Source organism: Bos taurus, chromosome 18 (genome assembly GCF_002263795.3).
Source record: "Bos taurus isolate L1 Dominette 01449 registration number 42190680 breed Hereford chromosome 18, ARS-UCD2.0, whole genome shotgun sequence".
In the NCBI taxonomy this organism is placed as follows: domain Eukaryota; kingdom Metazoa; phylum Chordata; class Mammalia; order Artiodactyla; family Bovidae; genus Bos; species Bos taurus.
Genome location: NC_037345.1, coordinates 49,725,201 through 49,740,305, shown reverse-complemented (window position 1 = coordinate 49,740,305; position 15,105 = coordinate 49,725,201). Strand labels below are relative to the sequence as shown.

Sequence of the window (15,105 nt, the reverse complement as noted above, 5' to 3'; positions counted from 1 at the left end):
TATATTCCTGATGCACACCCCTTGCCCAGCCCCCTAGCATTTGGGGGCTTTCCTCCCACCACGGTTGACTGTCAGTGTCCTCAGTCCATGGTCACGTTCAGGGCTGCTTCTGTCTCCTATGTTCTGACTTCTCAGGATTCCTTCCTCCTTTCTGAATGCTCTCTTCTCTCTCCTACCTCCTCCTCTCCCTCAGGCCCCTTGGGTCCTCAGGGCTCCTCCCAGGCCCTCATCCACCTCCTCACCCTCCTTGGGCCCCATCACCCTTCCCCCGGCTTCCACTCCTCACCTCTGACAATTCCCAAAGTCTCTCCTGGGTCCACATGGGCCTCCAGTGCCTGTCTGCATCTCTGAACACCTCCCCTGGCATCTCCTGGACACTAGGAGGCAGTGTCTGGGGGTTCAGAGCTTGGCTCTAGAACACACTGCTCAGGGTCAAAGCCTGCCTCCGGCACCCCCCTGAGTGACCTTGGGCATTTTTTAAACTTCTTTTGGCCTCTATTTTTTCTTCTATAAAATGGAGGTATTAAGTTGCATATTGTAGGGACTTCCCTGGTGGTCCCGTGGTTAAGACTCTGCACTCCCAATGCAGGGGCCCAAGTTCGATCCCTGGTCAAGGAATAAGGTTCTGCATGTCACAGCTAAGATCCGGCAGAGCCAAATAAATTAAAAAAAAAAAAAGATGCATATTGTGGGGAATTCCCTGGTGGCCTAGAGATTAGGGTTTTGGGCTTTCACTGCTGTGCCCCAAGTTCAGTCTCTGGTTAGGGAGCTGAGATCCCAGAAGCCAGGCAGCATAACAAAAAAAACATACATACATACATATATGTATGTGTGTGTATGTATATGTATATATATATATATATATATATTTATATTTATAGTGTAAGGATCAGAGAAGGCTTCTAAAGCATTCAATATGTTAAATTTCCTAAAGTCTGCTCCCCTGAACTGCCAATCCATGTTTCCGTCCCATTGTTATCCAGGCCAGAGCCCTGGGCCCTGTCCTGCAGGGCTCCCTCCTTTGCCCATAACCGGCCAGTCCCTTGGCAGTTCCTCCTGGCCTCCTGAGTGTCCCATCCACCTGCCTCCCCCGCCTCTCCCACCTGGACTCTGCTGCAGGCTAGGGGCTTCCACTCTTGCCCCCTCCAATCCACTCTTCTTCGCACAGTAGCTTTCTGACACTCAAAATCTGACCCTGGGGAGTTCCCTGATGGCCTAGTGGTTAGGATTCGTCTCTGTCACTGCTGTGGCCTGGGTCTGATCCCAGGTCGGAGAACTGAGATCTTGCAAGCTTTGAGGCCAAAATTTAAAAATAAGTAACTAAATAAAATTTTCAACCTGCCTTTTTCATTCAAAGTCCTCCTGTGGCTCCCCAGGGCCCTCAGTTGTTGGTGTCTAGTCACCAAGTCGTGTCCGACTCTTTTGTGACCCTGTGGACTGTGGCCCACCAGGCTCCTCTGTCCATGGCATTTCCCAGGCAAGAATGCTAGAATGGGTTGCCATTCCCTTGTCCAGGGGATTTTTCCAACCCAGGGATCAAACCCACTTCTCTTGCATTGGCAGGTGGATTATTTACCAGAGCCACCAGGGAAGCCCAGTGCTCTCAGAACAAGGTCCAGACTCCTTAGCCTGACACTCAAGATCCTTTGCAACCTGGCCTCGCTTTATTCACGCTGCCCCCTCCCCAGGGCAGCCACAGGCAGGGGCAGGGGTTTTCTGAACACAGACATACCCACAAATACCCCAGCTTGGGAAGCCTGCAGCTCCTCACCTCTGTTTAGGAATGTCCCTTTGCTCTCTGCCCAAGGCCCATGTTCAGGCTCCCTTCTCTTTCGACTTTTCACCTCTCCAGCCTCTCCAGGGTTCCGCCCCTGGGCGGGGGAGGGGGGTGCCCTACCTGGCACCCCACCCCCCCATTCCAGCCAGGGGCTAAGGTCTCCAACAATAGAACCAGAGCCACTCAGCAACGCTGGAACCCATTCGGGGGGGCCTGGGGCCCCTCATCCCAAGCCGGGAGGGCTTTGGGGGAGGGGTGCAGCCCCTGGCAGACTCACCGTGTGGCCCAGGGGTCTGGGGGTTGCCAGGGAGGTGGGGGCGAACCTTGCAGGGCAAGGCACGAGTGCGGTCCTTTTTCCCCCACTGTGGGGGCCTCGGGGCCAGCGTCAGGGCGGGAGGCCTCGGAGGCAGAGCCCGTGGAGCAGGGGTGGCAGCAGGCCGGCGTCCAGAGGCAGGGGCACCATGGCCACCATCCAGTCGGAGACTGACTGCTACGACATCATCGAGGTGCTGGGCAAGGGCACCTTCGGGGAGGTGGCCAAGGGCTGGCGGCGAAGCACAGGCGAGATGGTGGCCATCAAGATCCTGAAGAACGACGCCTACCGTAACCGGATCATCAAGAACGAGCTGAAGCTGCTGCGCTGCATGCGGGGCCTGGACCCCGAGGAGGCCCACATCATCCGCTTCCTTGAGTTCTTCCATGATGCCCTCAAGTTCTACCTGGTCTTCGAGCTGCTGGAGCAAAACCTTTTCGAATTCCAGAAGGAGAACAACTTCGCGCCCCTCCCCGCCCGCCACATCCGCACGGTCACCCTGCAGGTGCTCCGGGCCCTGGCCAGGCTCAAGGAACTAGCCATCATCCACGCTGATCTCAAGCCTGAGAACATCATGCTGGTGGACCAGACCCGCTGTCCCTTCAGGGTCAAGGTGAGTGCGCCATCCCAGGGCAGCAGGTCCCCTGCTCCTGTTCCTCACCCAGCTTCCCCCAGCCCTGGGGTCTCTCCTTGACTCTGAGGTCTCCCTGGGTCCCCCCTCCCCCTCTGAGGTCTCTCCCTCCTTGTCCACGATGGTTCTGCCCACCTCCTGGCTCTGAAATTCCTCTTCCCCCATCCCAGTCCTGCACCCTCTCCCTGCCAGTCCTGAGGTCTCCCCGTCCTTGTTCCATTCTTAGCTCAGCTCCTCTGTCCTGCTCCTATCCCTGCGACGTTCTAGTGGGGGAGACAGTGAAAGTGAAAGTGTTAGTCGCTCAGTCATGTCCGGCTTTTTGTGACCCCATGGACTGTAGCCTGCCAGGCTCCTCTGTCCATGGGATTTTCCAGGCAAGAATACTGGAGTGGGTTGCCATTTGCTTCTCCAGAGGATCTTCCCAACCCAAGGATCGAACCTGGGTCTCCTGCATCACAGGCAGATTCTTTCCCATCTGAGTTCCAGCGGAGGAGATAGAGTCTCCAAGATAAATGAGAAAATAAGATATGTGAACAAGAAGGAGACAAGATGAAATCAGGAGGAGAAGGATGTGGGGTGGTGATGAGTGAAACTTTAGGTTCTGTGGTCAGGGAGGCCTCCCTGAGAAGGTGACATTTGAGGGAAGGTTTGAAAGAAGGAGGGAGCTGTGTTGACATCTGGGGGAAAGCATCTGGGTAGAAGGAGCAGCCAGTGCAAAGGCCCTGAGGCAGGAGTAAGTATATGAAAGTGTGAAACTGAAGGTGTTTATCGCTTCTCGGCCTTTAGGCTAAGATCAAGGGTAAAAGTGTTAATCGCTCAGTCCTGTCTGACTGTTTGTGACCCCATGGACTGTAGCCTGCCAGCCTCCCTTGTCCATGGGATATTTTCAGGCAAGAATACTGGAGTGGGTTGCCATATCCTTCTCCAGGGGATCTTCCCAACCCAGGGATTGAACCCAGGTCTCTTGCATTGCAGGCAGATTCTTTACCATCTTATATATAAATGCATATGTACAAGTATGTGTGTTTGAGGAGCAGTGAGGAGGCCAGCGTGGCTGGAGCAGAGTGACTGAGGAGAAGAGGGAGGAAACAAGACCAGGGAGGGGATGGGGCGGTGGCATACGGGGCCTTTAGGGTGGAAGCACTGGAGGATCCTGGGCTGAGGAGAGGGTGTAGTCTAATGCAGGTGCTCACGGGCTCCCTCTGGCTGCAGGAGGGGAACTGAGTGAGGGGCCTGAGCAGATAGAGAGTGTGACTGCCCCGGGTCCAGGTGGGTGGGGTCACCGGAGAGAGATGTGTGTTGGGGGTGGGGGGTTCCGGGTAGATGTTGTTTCTTTTGGTCACCCCCGTTGGCTGGCGGGAATCTTAGTTCCCTAGCCAGGGATTGAACCTGGGCCGCGACACTGAAAGCTCGGAGTCCTAACCACTGGACCACCAGGGAGTCCCTCGGGGTAGATTTTAGAACAGGTTATTGTACGGCAGAAACCAACACAACGTTGTAAAGCAGTTTTTCACCAATTAAAAAAATTATTAAAAAAAAGATTTTAGAACAGGGTTTGCTGGTAGATCTGATGTGACGTGTGAGAGAGGAAGTGAGGGAGGCCGAAAGCCTGTTGGCCTGAGTGGCTGGAAGGACATCGGCAGGATCCTTCATTGTGAGTTTGTTCATTAGCATGTTCTGAGTGCCTACTCTGACCCTTCTGTCTGCTTACAGGTTTGTTACTCTCTGACGATGGGTCTGAACTAAGAGCCTTGTGAGGGCAGGGCCAGGGGCGTTTTGGTCACTTCTGTGTGTTTAGCATCTCCCAGCATAGCACCTTGGTGGAGTCAGTGCTAAATGAACATCAGAGACACAGGGAGATACAGAGACAGGAAAAGGCAGATCATTCTGCCCCAACAGATGGAGAGAGAGAGACCCCAGGAAGGAGAGATTCCCGCAAATAGAGCAGGAGACAAACAGGACAGAACCACAACACCTGGTCTGCGTTGGCAGCCCCGCCTCGTTTGTGGAATGAGTGAATGAATGAATGAATTCCGTGAAGGCTGACTGAATGATCGGGGTCATCCACACTTTCTGGGATTCAGGCCTCAGCAGTCTGTGTTCCGAATCCAGATCAATAACCATTTGGGGTAACACTGCCTTCTGCAGATAGACGGTAAGGGATGGCTGAATGAAAAGCAGAATAACTCAGGGAGGGAAACTGAGGGAGAGGCTGAGATATGGTCACAGAGATTCAGAGTAAAAATGGCAGATGGCTCCCCCGGAGGCATGGCAAGACACACGGGTTTTCAGTCATTCACAATGTGACTTTGACAGGTGTTCATCGAGCACCTGTGTGAACCAAGGGCCGGGGGGGTGGGTGTCAGCAATGCTTGATGGTGAAAGAAGAGGACTTGGGTTTCAGGGTGGTGTCCTTCTAGTGGGCCCGAGAGAGACAGAGATGAGAGATACCGACAAGCAACGAGGAGGCAAAGAAAAGACAGAGACACCAACCCAACAAGAGACAGAAAGAAAGAGAATGACAGGGATAAAAAAGTCAGTTCATACATTCATTCACTCTCTCCTGGGCCCCCACCATGTGCCAGGCGCTGTTCCATCCATCTAGGGATGTGGCAGCGAATAGATAAAATCCTTGCCCTCGTGGGACTGATGTCCTCGTTGGATAGAAAAGCAATGAACTCCATACAAAAGTAAAATATATGGTATGTGAAATGGTGTTATGAGCTATGGAGAGGTACTTCCTTGTGATCCAGTGGCTAAGACTCAGCGCTCCCAGTGCAGGGGGCCCGGGATCTAGCTCCTGGTTAGGGAACTAGATCTCACATGCCACAACTGAAAGACCTCCTGTGCTGCAACTAAGACCTGATTCAGCAAAAAAAAAAAAAAAAAAGAGCTATGGAGAAAACCAGGGCTAGGGAAGTAAGTGCGGCTTCCAAGGTGGGGCTAGTGGTAAAGAACTCTCCTGCCAATGCAGGAGACATGAGACGGGGGCTTGATTCTTAGGTTGGGAAGATCCCCTGGAGGAGAGCATGGCAGCCCACTCCAGTATTCTTGCCTGGAGAATCCCATGGACAGAGGAGCCTGGCGTGCTACAAACCATGGGAGTCGCAGAGTCAGATATGACTGAGCGACTTAACACGCACACAGGGAGGTGGGTGAGAAGGGTGGGGTGTGCTGTTTTTGATAGGATGGTCAGCAGAGGGCTCCCTGAGAAGGTGACATTTAAATAAAGACTTGAGGTAAGGGAGGCAGCCACGTGGACATCCAGAGGAAGAGCAAGCTAGGCCCAGGGAACAGCCAGGGTAAAGGCCCTGAGTGTGAGTGTGTCTGGGTTGTTCAAGGATTGCAAGAGGCTGGTGTAGCTGGTGCTGCGTGACCATGGGGAGGGGATTGTCGAGGCAGATTGTGGGAGTCTTGAGGACCAAGGGATGAAGGCTCCGGCTCTTATCACAGGATGTGGTAAAGCCACAGGAAAATTCTGAGTAGGAGAGTGACGTGATCTGACTCAGATGGTCACAGGATCCTTGGGGCTGCCTGTGAGAATCAGATTGGAGGGCTGGCGGGGCGGGGTGAGGGTGGGCAGGGGAGGAACAGGGAGACCAGCAAGGAGGCCCTGACGTTAGTCGCTCAGTCGTGGCCGATTCTTTTGCGACCCCACGGGCTGTTGCCCGCCAGGTTCCTCTGTCCATGGAATTCTCCAGGCAAGAATGCTGGAGTAGGTTGCCACTTCCTTCTGCATTTTCTTCCCCAGTAGTCTAGGTGGGGGCTGAAGGAAGACAGGACCGGGGTGGGGGCTGAGAATGGGACACAGAGTGAGCAGAAGAGAAAGTGGATGGAGTCAGGAAGATTTGCTGATGGACAAGGCATGGGGGAGACAGACGAGACAGAGGCTAACCCCCAGGGGCATACGTTCTGGTGGAGATAGAGATCGAGAGACCAGCACACAAACCAGAAACAAGGGCTGGAGGAGAGAGGGACATAAAGAAGAGACCTAGATTCAGAGGTGCAGCACTAGACAGTCAAGTGGCAGATGCAGAAGGACCCCACCGAAAGACGCCAGGGGAGGCTCATATGGGCTACACCTGCCCAGCTGCCTCCCTCCTCCTGCCAGGTGATCGACTTTGGCTCGGCCAGCATATTCAGCGAGGTGCGTTACGTCAAGGAACCCTACATCCAGTCCCGCTTCTACCGGGCCCCCGAGATTCTACTGGGGCTGCCCTTCTGTGAGAAGGTGGATGTGTGGTCCCTGGGCTGCGTCATGGCCGAGCTGCACCTGGGCTGGCCCCTCTACCCGGGCAACAATGAGTACGACCAGGTGCGTTACATCTGTGAGACGCAGGGCCTGCCCAAGCCCCACCTGCTGCATGCCGCCCGCAAGGCCCACCACTTCTTCAAGCGCAACCCGCACCCTGACGCCGCCAACCCCTGGCAGCTGAAGTCCTTGGCTGACTACCTGGCTGAGACCAAGGTAGGGGGGACAGGTGGGGGCGAGGGCAGTCAGTGTGAGCAGTCTGCTGCACCCAGAAGAAAAAAAATCTAGGTTAGATCTCAGAGAGGACCGGAAGCTTGGCGGGTGGGGAGGGGGGCGGGGGGCGGGATGCAGGCTGTGGAAGTTGTTACAGCAAGATGGATCTGAGTGAGACCCTGCGTGGGACTGGAAGTCAGGGCAGCCACCTCTGCAGCCAGAATCATCAGAGTTGTGCGGCAAGAGTCTGGATGAGACAGCAGAGAGGACTGGAAGTCTGGGCCAGTCCGGTGGGAGCTGTCACAGGAATAGAGGGGTCTGAAGTACCTGGCAGACCTTAATAACCCCTGGGAGAATGGTCTGGGCTTGACTCGTTGGAGGCCTGAGGGCTGGGATCAGACATGGGGATCAGCTGTGGCAGCCAGAGGGGTCAGCATTTGATTCCAAAGGAGGCAGCCCTTCTGCTCGTTGCTGACAGAGGCTGCACCCATGGCTCAGGGAAGGACTGGAGGGCTGGGGCAAGAGCCAGCTCGGGTCAGTGAGAGCCCTGGGTTAAACAGGAGGACCACAGGTCACGGTCAGCCATTCTTCCTACAGCAGTAGGCGGGGTCTGGCTGAGATTAGAAGGGGCTTCTCTTGGTAGGGAGCAAGTATGACCTTCCCAGCAGTAAGAGAGCACCAAGTCAGATCCCAGGCAGAACTGGAAGTCAGGGTTCCCGTGTGCAGACTTCATAGCCACGAGAGAGCTCTGGGCCAGACTGGAGGGCCAACTGGAAACTAGGGTGGGGGGTCAGATGTGGGCCCCTCAGCAGGAGAGCCTGGGGCCGGAACTCCGTGCCCACCCCTGCTGCACCCCGTGTCCCACCAGGTGCGCCCACTGGAGCGCCGTAAGTACATGCTCAAGTCACTGGACCAGATCGAGACAGTGAACGGCGTCGGGGCAGCCAGTCGGCTGACCTTCCCGGACCGCGAGGTGCTGGCGGAGCACGCCGATCTCAAGAGCATGGTGGAGCTGATCAAGCGCATGCTGACCTGGGAGTCGCACGAACGGATCAGCCCCAGTGCTGCCCTGCGCCACCCCTTCGTGTCCATGCAGCAGCTGCGCAGCACCCACGAAACCACCCGCTACTACCAGCTCTCGCTGCGCAGCTGCCGCCTGTCCCTGCAGGTGGAGGGCAAGCCACCCACGTCGGTCTTGGCCGCCGCGGAAGATGGGCCCCCCTACTACCGTCTGGCCGAGGAGGAGGCGGCCATGGGCCTGGGCAGCACAGGGGGCAGCGGGCCCTTCTTCCGAGAGGAGAAGGCCCCCGGCATGCAGAGGGCCATCGATCAGCTGGACGACCTGAGCCTGCAGGAGGTGGGGCGTGGGCTCTGGGGCGAGACTCATGCCGACGTGGTCCCCGACGTGCTGGCCCCGCTCAAGGCTGCCGCTGTGGGCCGCCGGCTGCCCGAGTCCAGCCCTGAGCCCATCCTGGCCTTCTACGGCACCCGCCTGGTGGGCCGCCACAAGGTCCGCAAGGCACCGGTAGGCTCCAAGTCTGACTCCAACTTCAGCAACCTGATCCGGCTGAGCCAGGCCTCACCTGAGGACGACGCCCCGTGCAGGGCCAGTGGCTGGGCAGAAGGAGAGCGCCTTGGGGCCTCTGCCGAGCCGCCTGTCATCCCACAGCGTGACGGGGATGGGCCAGACATCAAGGACATGACCATGGATGCTGAGGTGAGCTGGGTGGGGGTAGGGGGGCAGCCAGGGTGCAGGTGATTCTGGGGTTGGGGCACAGGGAACCAGCCTGGCCTCCCACACATCTGAGTGGCCTGTAGTTGGTTCAAGGTCCAACACACACTACTAGCCCACCCTCGGGATGTGATGAGGCTCAGCAAACACTAAGACACTCCTGTGACAAGGTTCAGCAAACATGAACCCATATTCAGGCTGTGTAAAAACTCAGAACATCGTAATCCACATGTGGGAACTGATAGAGGCCCAGGACTCTGAACAAGACCGTAGCACAGCTCACCCACCTCCAGGAAGATGGGACAGAGGCTCAGCAAACAGTCCTTCAGGACACATTAAGGTCTCAGCAAACACTCCTTCAGGACACATTAAGGTCTCAGCACACACCATTTAAGCCTCCAAAATGTCGAGAGGGTTCAGGATGTACAAAATTGTCCTCAGGAAGTCACAAGAAAGCAGTTGGGACCGAAGGAGTCCACGAGCGGGCAGGCTGGCTGTTTTCAGGGTGGAGGTGGGATGTGGGGAGGGGGCTTCCTGGATGATGCCCATCTCTGCTCCTCCCCAACAGAGTCCAGGCCCTGAGCTCTTCGACCCCAACAGCTGTCCTGGGGAATGGCTGAGTGAGCCAGACTGGACGCTGGAGGGCCTCAGGGGGCCACGGGTTCAGGGGCTCCCCCCACACCACGCCCACCCACATGGTCCACCCCGGGCCACCAGCTTTCTGCAGCACGTCGGCGGGCACCACTGATGGGTGACCCCACCCCTGCCCATCGCTGGGGGCTGCGCTGACGGGGCTGGCAACCCCTTCCTCAGAGCCATCCCCTGAACCGACAAATTATTCTTACAGAAAGATAGTTATCCAGAAATTCCCCACCCCCCCGCCGCCCACGGTTCATGTCTAAACACAAACTCCGAACACAGAAGGGTTTCGGGGTCTGACCTGTGGCCCCCTGGGCCAGAGGGATGCAAGAAGGGGGGGGGGCTTCACCCCACTGGCCCTGAGCACGCCCTTGGCCCTGCCACCTCTGTTTATTTCAATAAAGAACTGTTCAGCAGTATTGCCCCATGCCTGTTCTCCTTGCCTGAGGCCTGAACTGGCACGGGGGGCGGGGTTCAGGGGGGGGACCCAGGCGCTGTTCTCCAGTGCTGCACCCAGTCCACCACAGGCTCAGGCTGGAGCCTGCACTCAGCACACTGCCCCCTCCCTGGAACACGCTGGGTGCCTGGCATGCAAGAATTCACCATCAGAACATGCTCAGCATTCAGTAGGTGCCAACCTGAGCTGGCCAGATGCCCAGTTCTTATTGTTTGTTGACCTGTCCTTGCCACAGGTGACGGGCTTGGCATGCACATATCCATGCTCGGGACATGCGAGACGTTAAGTTCACGCTCAGTACCCACGCCAGTGTCCAGACATGCGAGTCCACCCTCAGTCCACGCTATTGGTGGCAGTGGCTTGGCGCGTGCTCGTGTGGCTCGGGTCATGCTGAGTGTGCAGCACACGTGGCCCCATGCTGGCTCCAGGAGGCTCAGTTCATGTCCACCCACGAGGTCACACACCCATGCTCAGCACACACCAGCTAGCGTGCATCATACACCGAGCATTCAGCACACCCTGGCCCATGCTGGTCACCCATTGAGGGCTCAGCACACATCAGACATGTGCTGAGAGTCCAATGCACACCAAACCACACTGGCCACATGCTGAGGGCCAAGTACCCACAAAGATGTCCCCCTCAGAGGCTCATGCCAGCTGTCCCCTACCCGACACCCCACCTTACACCACTCAGTCAGGCACAGGCTGTACAGACAAGTTATTTACTTCTTATTATGACCTTGGGCCTTCTTTGCCCTGGGAAGTGGGGTGGGCCAGGGAGGCTAGGCCCAGCATGCACCCCCACTTCTCCTTTTGGGACTGAGCCCTCCCGCAGCTCGGCTGGGTCCTCTGGGGCCACAGCATCAGGCCAGTGGGGGTGGAGGTAGAGATGGGAGGCTGGGGTGGGGGTGGTTGCGAAGGGGGAGCCTGTTGGAGTCACAACGGGTCAGACAGAAGCGGGGGGCACAGGGACAGGGGATGGAGACCCGGAACACCAGGGCCTTGCAGGCCTGGCCTGGCCATCGGACCGGGCCTCAGAGCAGGCGACAGGCGTTGCCCACGCTGTCGGCGGCAGCGTCAAGGTCATGGCTATAAGGGGAGTCCCAGTCCCTCAGGAACACGGCCTCCAGCTGGCTCCGCAGGCCACCCCGCCCGTTCTGTGTCACCAGCAGCGAGGTGCCTGCCGTCTCGGTGAAGTAGCTGCCAGACCAGTTGGAGGTTCCTATGGGGAGTTGGGGGTCCAGAGAGTCAGGGCCCATGGCGCCACCTGGACCCCCTTCCATTGCCCACCCCACCCCCCTGCCCCCCCAATCATGGTGCTCCTGGAACACTTACCGATGTAGGTGGCCCGTTCAGTCACCATGTACTTGTTATGGTTGACGCGGGCATAAGGGATTCGGGCCTGGGCATCGTCCGCAGGGACCACAAAGAGTTTCTGAGAGGGGTGGGGAGATGCAGGGTGAGGACAGAGAAGCCCCTGGGTTGGGGATGGGGAGTGGAACCAGGTCTTCGGGACTGGGGGCTCAGCTGCTTCCCTTCAGGCCCTGGGGATCAGAACAGGGCCCAGAGAAGTGCATGTGTGCGTGCAAAGTCGCTTCAGTCGTGTCCAACTCTTTGCAACCCTATGGACCATAGCCCGCCAGGCTCCTCTGTCCTTGGGATTCTCTAGGCAAGAATACTAGAGTAGGTTGCCATGCCCTCCTCCAGGACATCTTCCCAACCCAGAGATCAAACCTGTGTCTCTTATGTCTCCTGCATTGGCAGGCGGGTTCCTTACCACTAGCCCAGTGTGTGAAGCCCTTCAGAGGAGTGGGTCCTCCGTAAAGACTGGCTCACACGCCACCTGTTCCCTCTAGGGTTAAAAGTGTTAGTCACTCAGTCATGTGCAACTCTTTGCGACCCCATGAACTGTTGCCTGCCAGGCTCCTCTGTCCATGGAATATTCCAGGCAAGAGTACTGGAGTGGGTTGCCATTTCCTCCTCCAGGGGAATCTTTCCGACTCAGGGATCGAATCTGGGTCTCCTGCACCGCAGGCAGATTCTTCACCATAGTCCCTGAGGTCTTACTTCAGACGTCCCCCTTTCCTGAAAGTCTGTGACCCTTCAGGCTGCAGCAGGAGCTTCCTCGGGGCTCCCCCTTCCTGGCCCTGACTCCTCTGCCCACGCCCTTGATTCCAACCCTGACCTGTAGTCACCCCTCCTCCGCCCCAATCAGGGCACAGCCCGCTCTGTGTCATCTCTGTCAGATGCCAGGTGAGTGCCACAGGAGCTGTGTCCCTGCACTGCCCTGCACAGGGGTTGAGGGGCGGGTCTGGGCAGGTGCTTACCACCTGGATGTCGGAGTGGGTGTGGTTGTCACGCAGGGCAGCCAGGGAGAGCAGGAAGGCCCGCATTGAGGGGTCAGAGTGTCCCCAGCAGCTGATCAGCAGGCGTACCTTGACGCCCCGCTCATAGGCAGCCCGCCGCAGCCCGTCGTCAATGGCAGGCCAGAACCTGGGGGCAGGGAGTGCAGGGTACGGAGGGAGGCTTCCCCTCAGCTTTAGGGCGCCAGGCCTGGGTCCCACTGCAGCTTCGGAGAACCCCCACTTCCCAAGACCACCCCATCTCTGGCTCCCGCCCACCCCTACCCAATCCACTCATCATCTTGTCTGCTGCCCCCAGACTACCTGCTCTGAACCCTCAGACCCAATCATCCCCCCTTCCTATCCCAGATCTCAAACCCCAACCGTGTCGCCCCAAACCTGAATATGCTCAGTCCCACCTCTCAAGCCCCTCACCCCATATTCCGCCCACACTCCCTGCTTCCTACCCCCAGAAACCCCACATCCTCTACCTTGAGCCTCCAGTCCCCCCATCTCCATACCCCTTTCCCAATATTCACAGCCTTTCCTCTGTCCCCTTTCCCTTGTCTCAAGCACCCAGAGCCACTCTCCCTGTCGCCTCTGTCTTGTCCTGTGGTGTCCCCTCCCTCTGTCCCCCGGCCTTGGCTCCCTGCCTGCTTTCTGGGCCCCATCACTCCCTCTCCTGTCTCCTCTTCCACTCGTGTGGCTTCCAGCCTCGAGCCCTGTCCACGTGCCCAGCAGTACCGGCGTGGGTGGGAGAACTCCATGATGGGCAGGTAGTTCATGACTGCGATGTAGATGAAACTCCGGGCGTTGTCCACCACGTTGAGCAGGGCCTTCAAGTCTGGGGTGCGGCCACTCGGACACAGCGGTGGGGGTGCACTCTGAGGGGACAAGGGGACAGTCAAGACACGTCCTTCACAGTGGACGCCGGCTGCAGACAGACCGTCAGGCCTTAGGTCCCTGTGTATCTCACTGAATGTTCAGCCTCAGTGAAGGGGAGAGATAATGACACATCCTAGCTCATAGGTGAGCAAACAGGGGCTCAGAGAAGATAAGTGATTTGCCTAAGGTCACAGAGCTGAGGAACGGAGCCAGGGTTTGAAACTAGGCGGTCTGGTTCTAGAACTTAAGCTCTAACCCAGTGGTTCTTGACATGAGCTGCCTGGTCAGGCAGCAGCAGCATCACCTGGGAACTTGTTAGAAATGCAGATTCCTGGGCCTCACTGCACAGGGCACACAGCATCAAGGTGTTGGGATGGAGCCCAGGGATCTGGTTTTAACAAGCCCTTCTGGTAATTCTAGTGCATGCTTAGACTTGAGGACCTCTGCTTTAGTCTCTTAAAAAATTTTTTTATTAGTGTATAGTTGCTTTACACTGTTGTGCCAGTTTCTTCTGCTGCTGCTGCTGTGGCTGTTTGGTTGCTAAGTCGTGTCTGACTCTTTTTTTGATCCCATGGACTGTAGCCCGCCAGGCTCTTCTGTCCATGGAGATTCTCCAGGCAAGAATACTGGAGTGGGTTGCCATGCCCTCCTCCAGGGGATCTTCCCGACCCAGGGATGGAAACTGCACCTCCTGCACTGGCAGTGAATTCTTTACCCGCTGAGCCACGGGGGAAGCCCTCTAATCACTCTTGTCCCTGACTGGCTCACAGCCCACCGCCATGGCACTCCTCATGTGCCCCCGCACCCCAGGAGCTTCACCCAGCCCCCTCTACCCTCCCAACAGGTGAGCAAACTTAAGCTCTGAATGGTGATGAGGGAAACTTTACTCCCCAGTGGGAGACCACTGGACTAAAGGACCCCAATGAATTATGTCCCTCCATCCATGCCTTAGGGTGGCCCTTCATGACGACGCTGGGCCTGGCCAGGTGACTTGCTTGGGGGTCCCAGGTTGGCCACCCCAACTAGAGAAAACATCAACAGTTGAAAACAGCAGTGCCTTGTCCAGAGTGGGTGCAGTCCAACAGAGCATTCCACAGTGATGAAAATGTTCTGTATCTACACTGTTCAATACGGCAACCACTTGCTAGGTGTGGCTGCTGAGCCCTTGAAAGGGGGCTAGGGTGACTGAAGAACTGAGTTTTCAACAGCATTTCATCTTAATTGATTAAAAATGTGACATTCAGGCATAGTGGACAGTTCAACCAGGGATTGGCCTGAATGAACCCAGCCATGCTGCCTCATTAGCCCTAAGAGATTGCAAATATTATGATGCAATCATAAGATTTCTAGATGAAACCAAAGCCTAGGGAGGTTGGGACATAAGTCCCAACCTCTAAGTCTTAGGCCCCTGAGTGAGCAGGAGTGACAGCTAGTGGTCAGGACTCCATCATCCCCATCAAATCACTGGGCAGGGCCAGACGGAGGAGGTCCAGTGAGAGCATGTGGCAGGCCCCTCTTCCCTTGGACTCACCGCCAGGTAGGCCAGAGCAGGGGTTCCGTTGAGGCAGATTTCCATTGGAGTCTCTTGATTGTAGCGGGTGTCGTAAGGCCGGGGCCAGGTTGATGGGATGGAGCTGCCCGCCTGGCCCAGGAACCAGTAGGCCTCGAAGATCTTGGTCAGGTCTCGAGCTAGGCAGCTGCAGTTGTACATGACCACACCCAGCTCCTTGACCTGCGGGAGCACAGTGCTGAGCCCCAGGGTGGTGGCCTGGTGCAGGCAGGTGACGTGGACGCCTGCAGCCCCTCCTCCTGCCTCCACCAAGTCCCCCTTCCTGCCCCTTGCCCTTCTGTCTCCCCCTCTTTC

At 57.0% G+C, this 15,105-nt stretch overlaps 2 protein-coding genes across 6 annotated transcripts in view; one reads left to right on the top strand and one right to left on the bottom strand.

The window, feature by feature from the left end:
- The first annotated feature begins 877 nt into the window (after positions 1 to 877).
- HIPK4 (homeodomain interacting protein kinase 4) lies at positions 878 to 9,973 on the top strand. Its single transcript, XM_002694990.6, has 4 exons — positions 878 to 2,703; positions 6,833 to 7,189; positions 8,055 to 8,903; positions 9,487 to 9,973. Exons 1-4 carry the CDS (start codon positions 1,492 to 1,494, stop codon positions 9,664 to 9,666), a joined length of 2,598 nt encoding a protein of 865 aa, XP_002695036.2. The 5' UTR covers positions 878 to 1,491; the 3' UTR covers positions 9,667 to 9,973.
- PLD3 (phospholipase D family member 3) overlaps positions 9,287 to 15,105 on the bottom strand; it is a 20,633-nt gene continuing 14,814 nt past the window's right edge. For 4 of the 5 annotated variants that reach the window (XM_059876888.1, XM_024978476.2, XM_005219003.5 and 1 more), the window contains 5 exons: positions 14,773 to 14,973; positions 13,101 to 13,240; positions 12,342 to 12,507; positions 11,350 to 11,449; positions 9,287 to 11,236 (listed from right to left, as the gene is read on the bottom strand). In XM_059876888.1, the coding sequence (XP_059732871.1) occupies positions 11,049 to 11,236; positions 11,350 to 11,449; positions 12,342 to 12,507; positions 13,101 to 13,240; positions 14,773 to 14,973 (795 nt within the window). In that variant the 3' untranslated portion in view covers positions 9,287 to 11,048. The remainder of the gene's footprint in view (positions 11,237 to 11,349; positions 11,450 to 12,341; positions 12,508 to 13,100; positions 13,241 to 14,772; positions 14,974 to 15,105) is intronic. The other variant, NM_001078041.2, reaches the window with a different exon arrangement.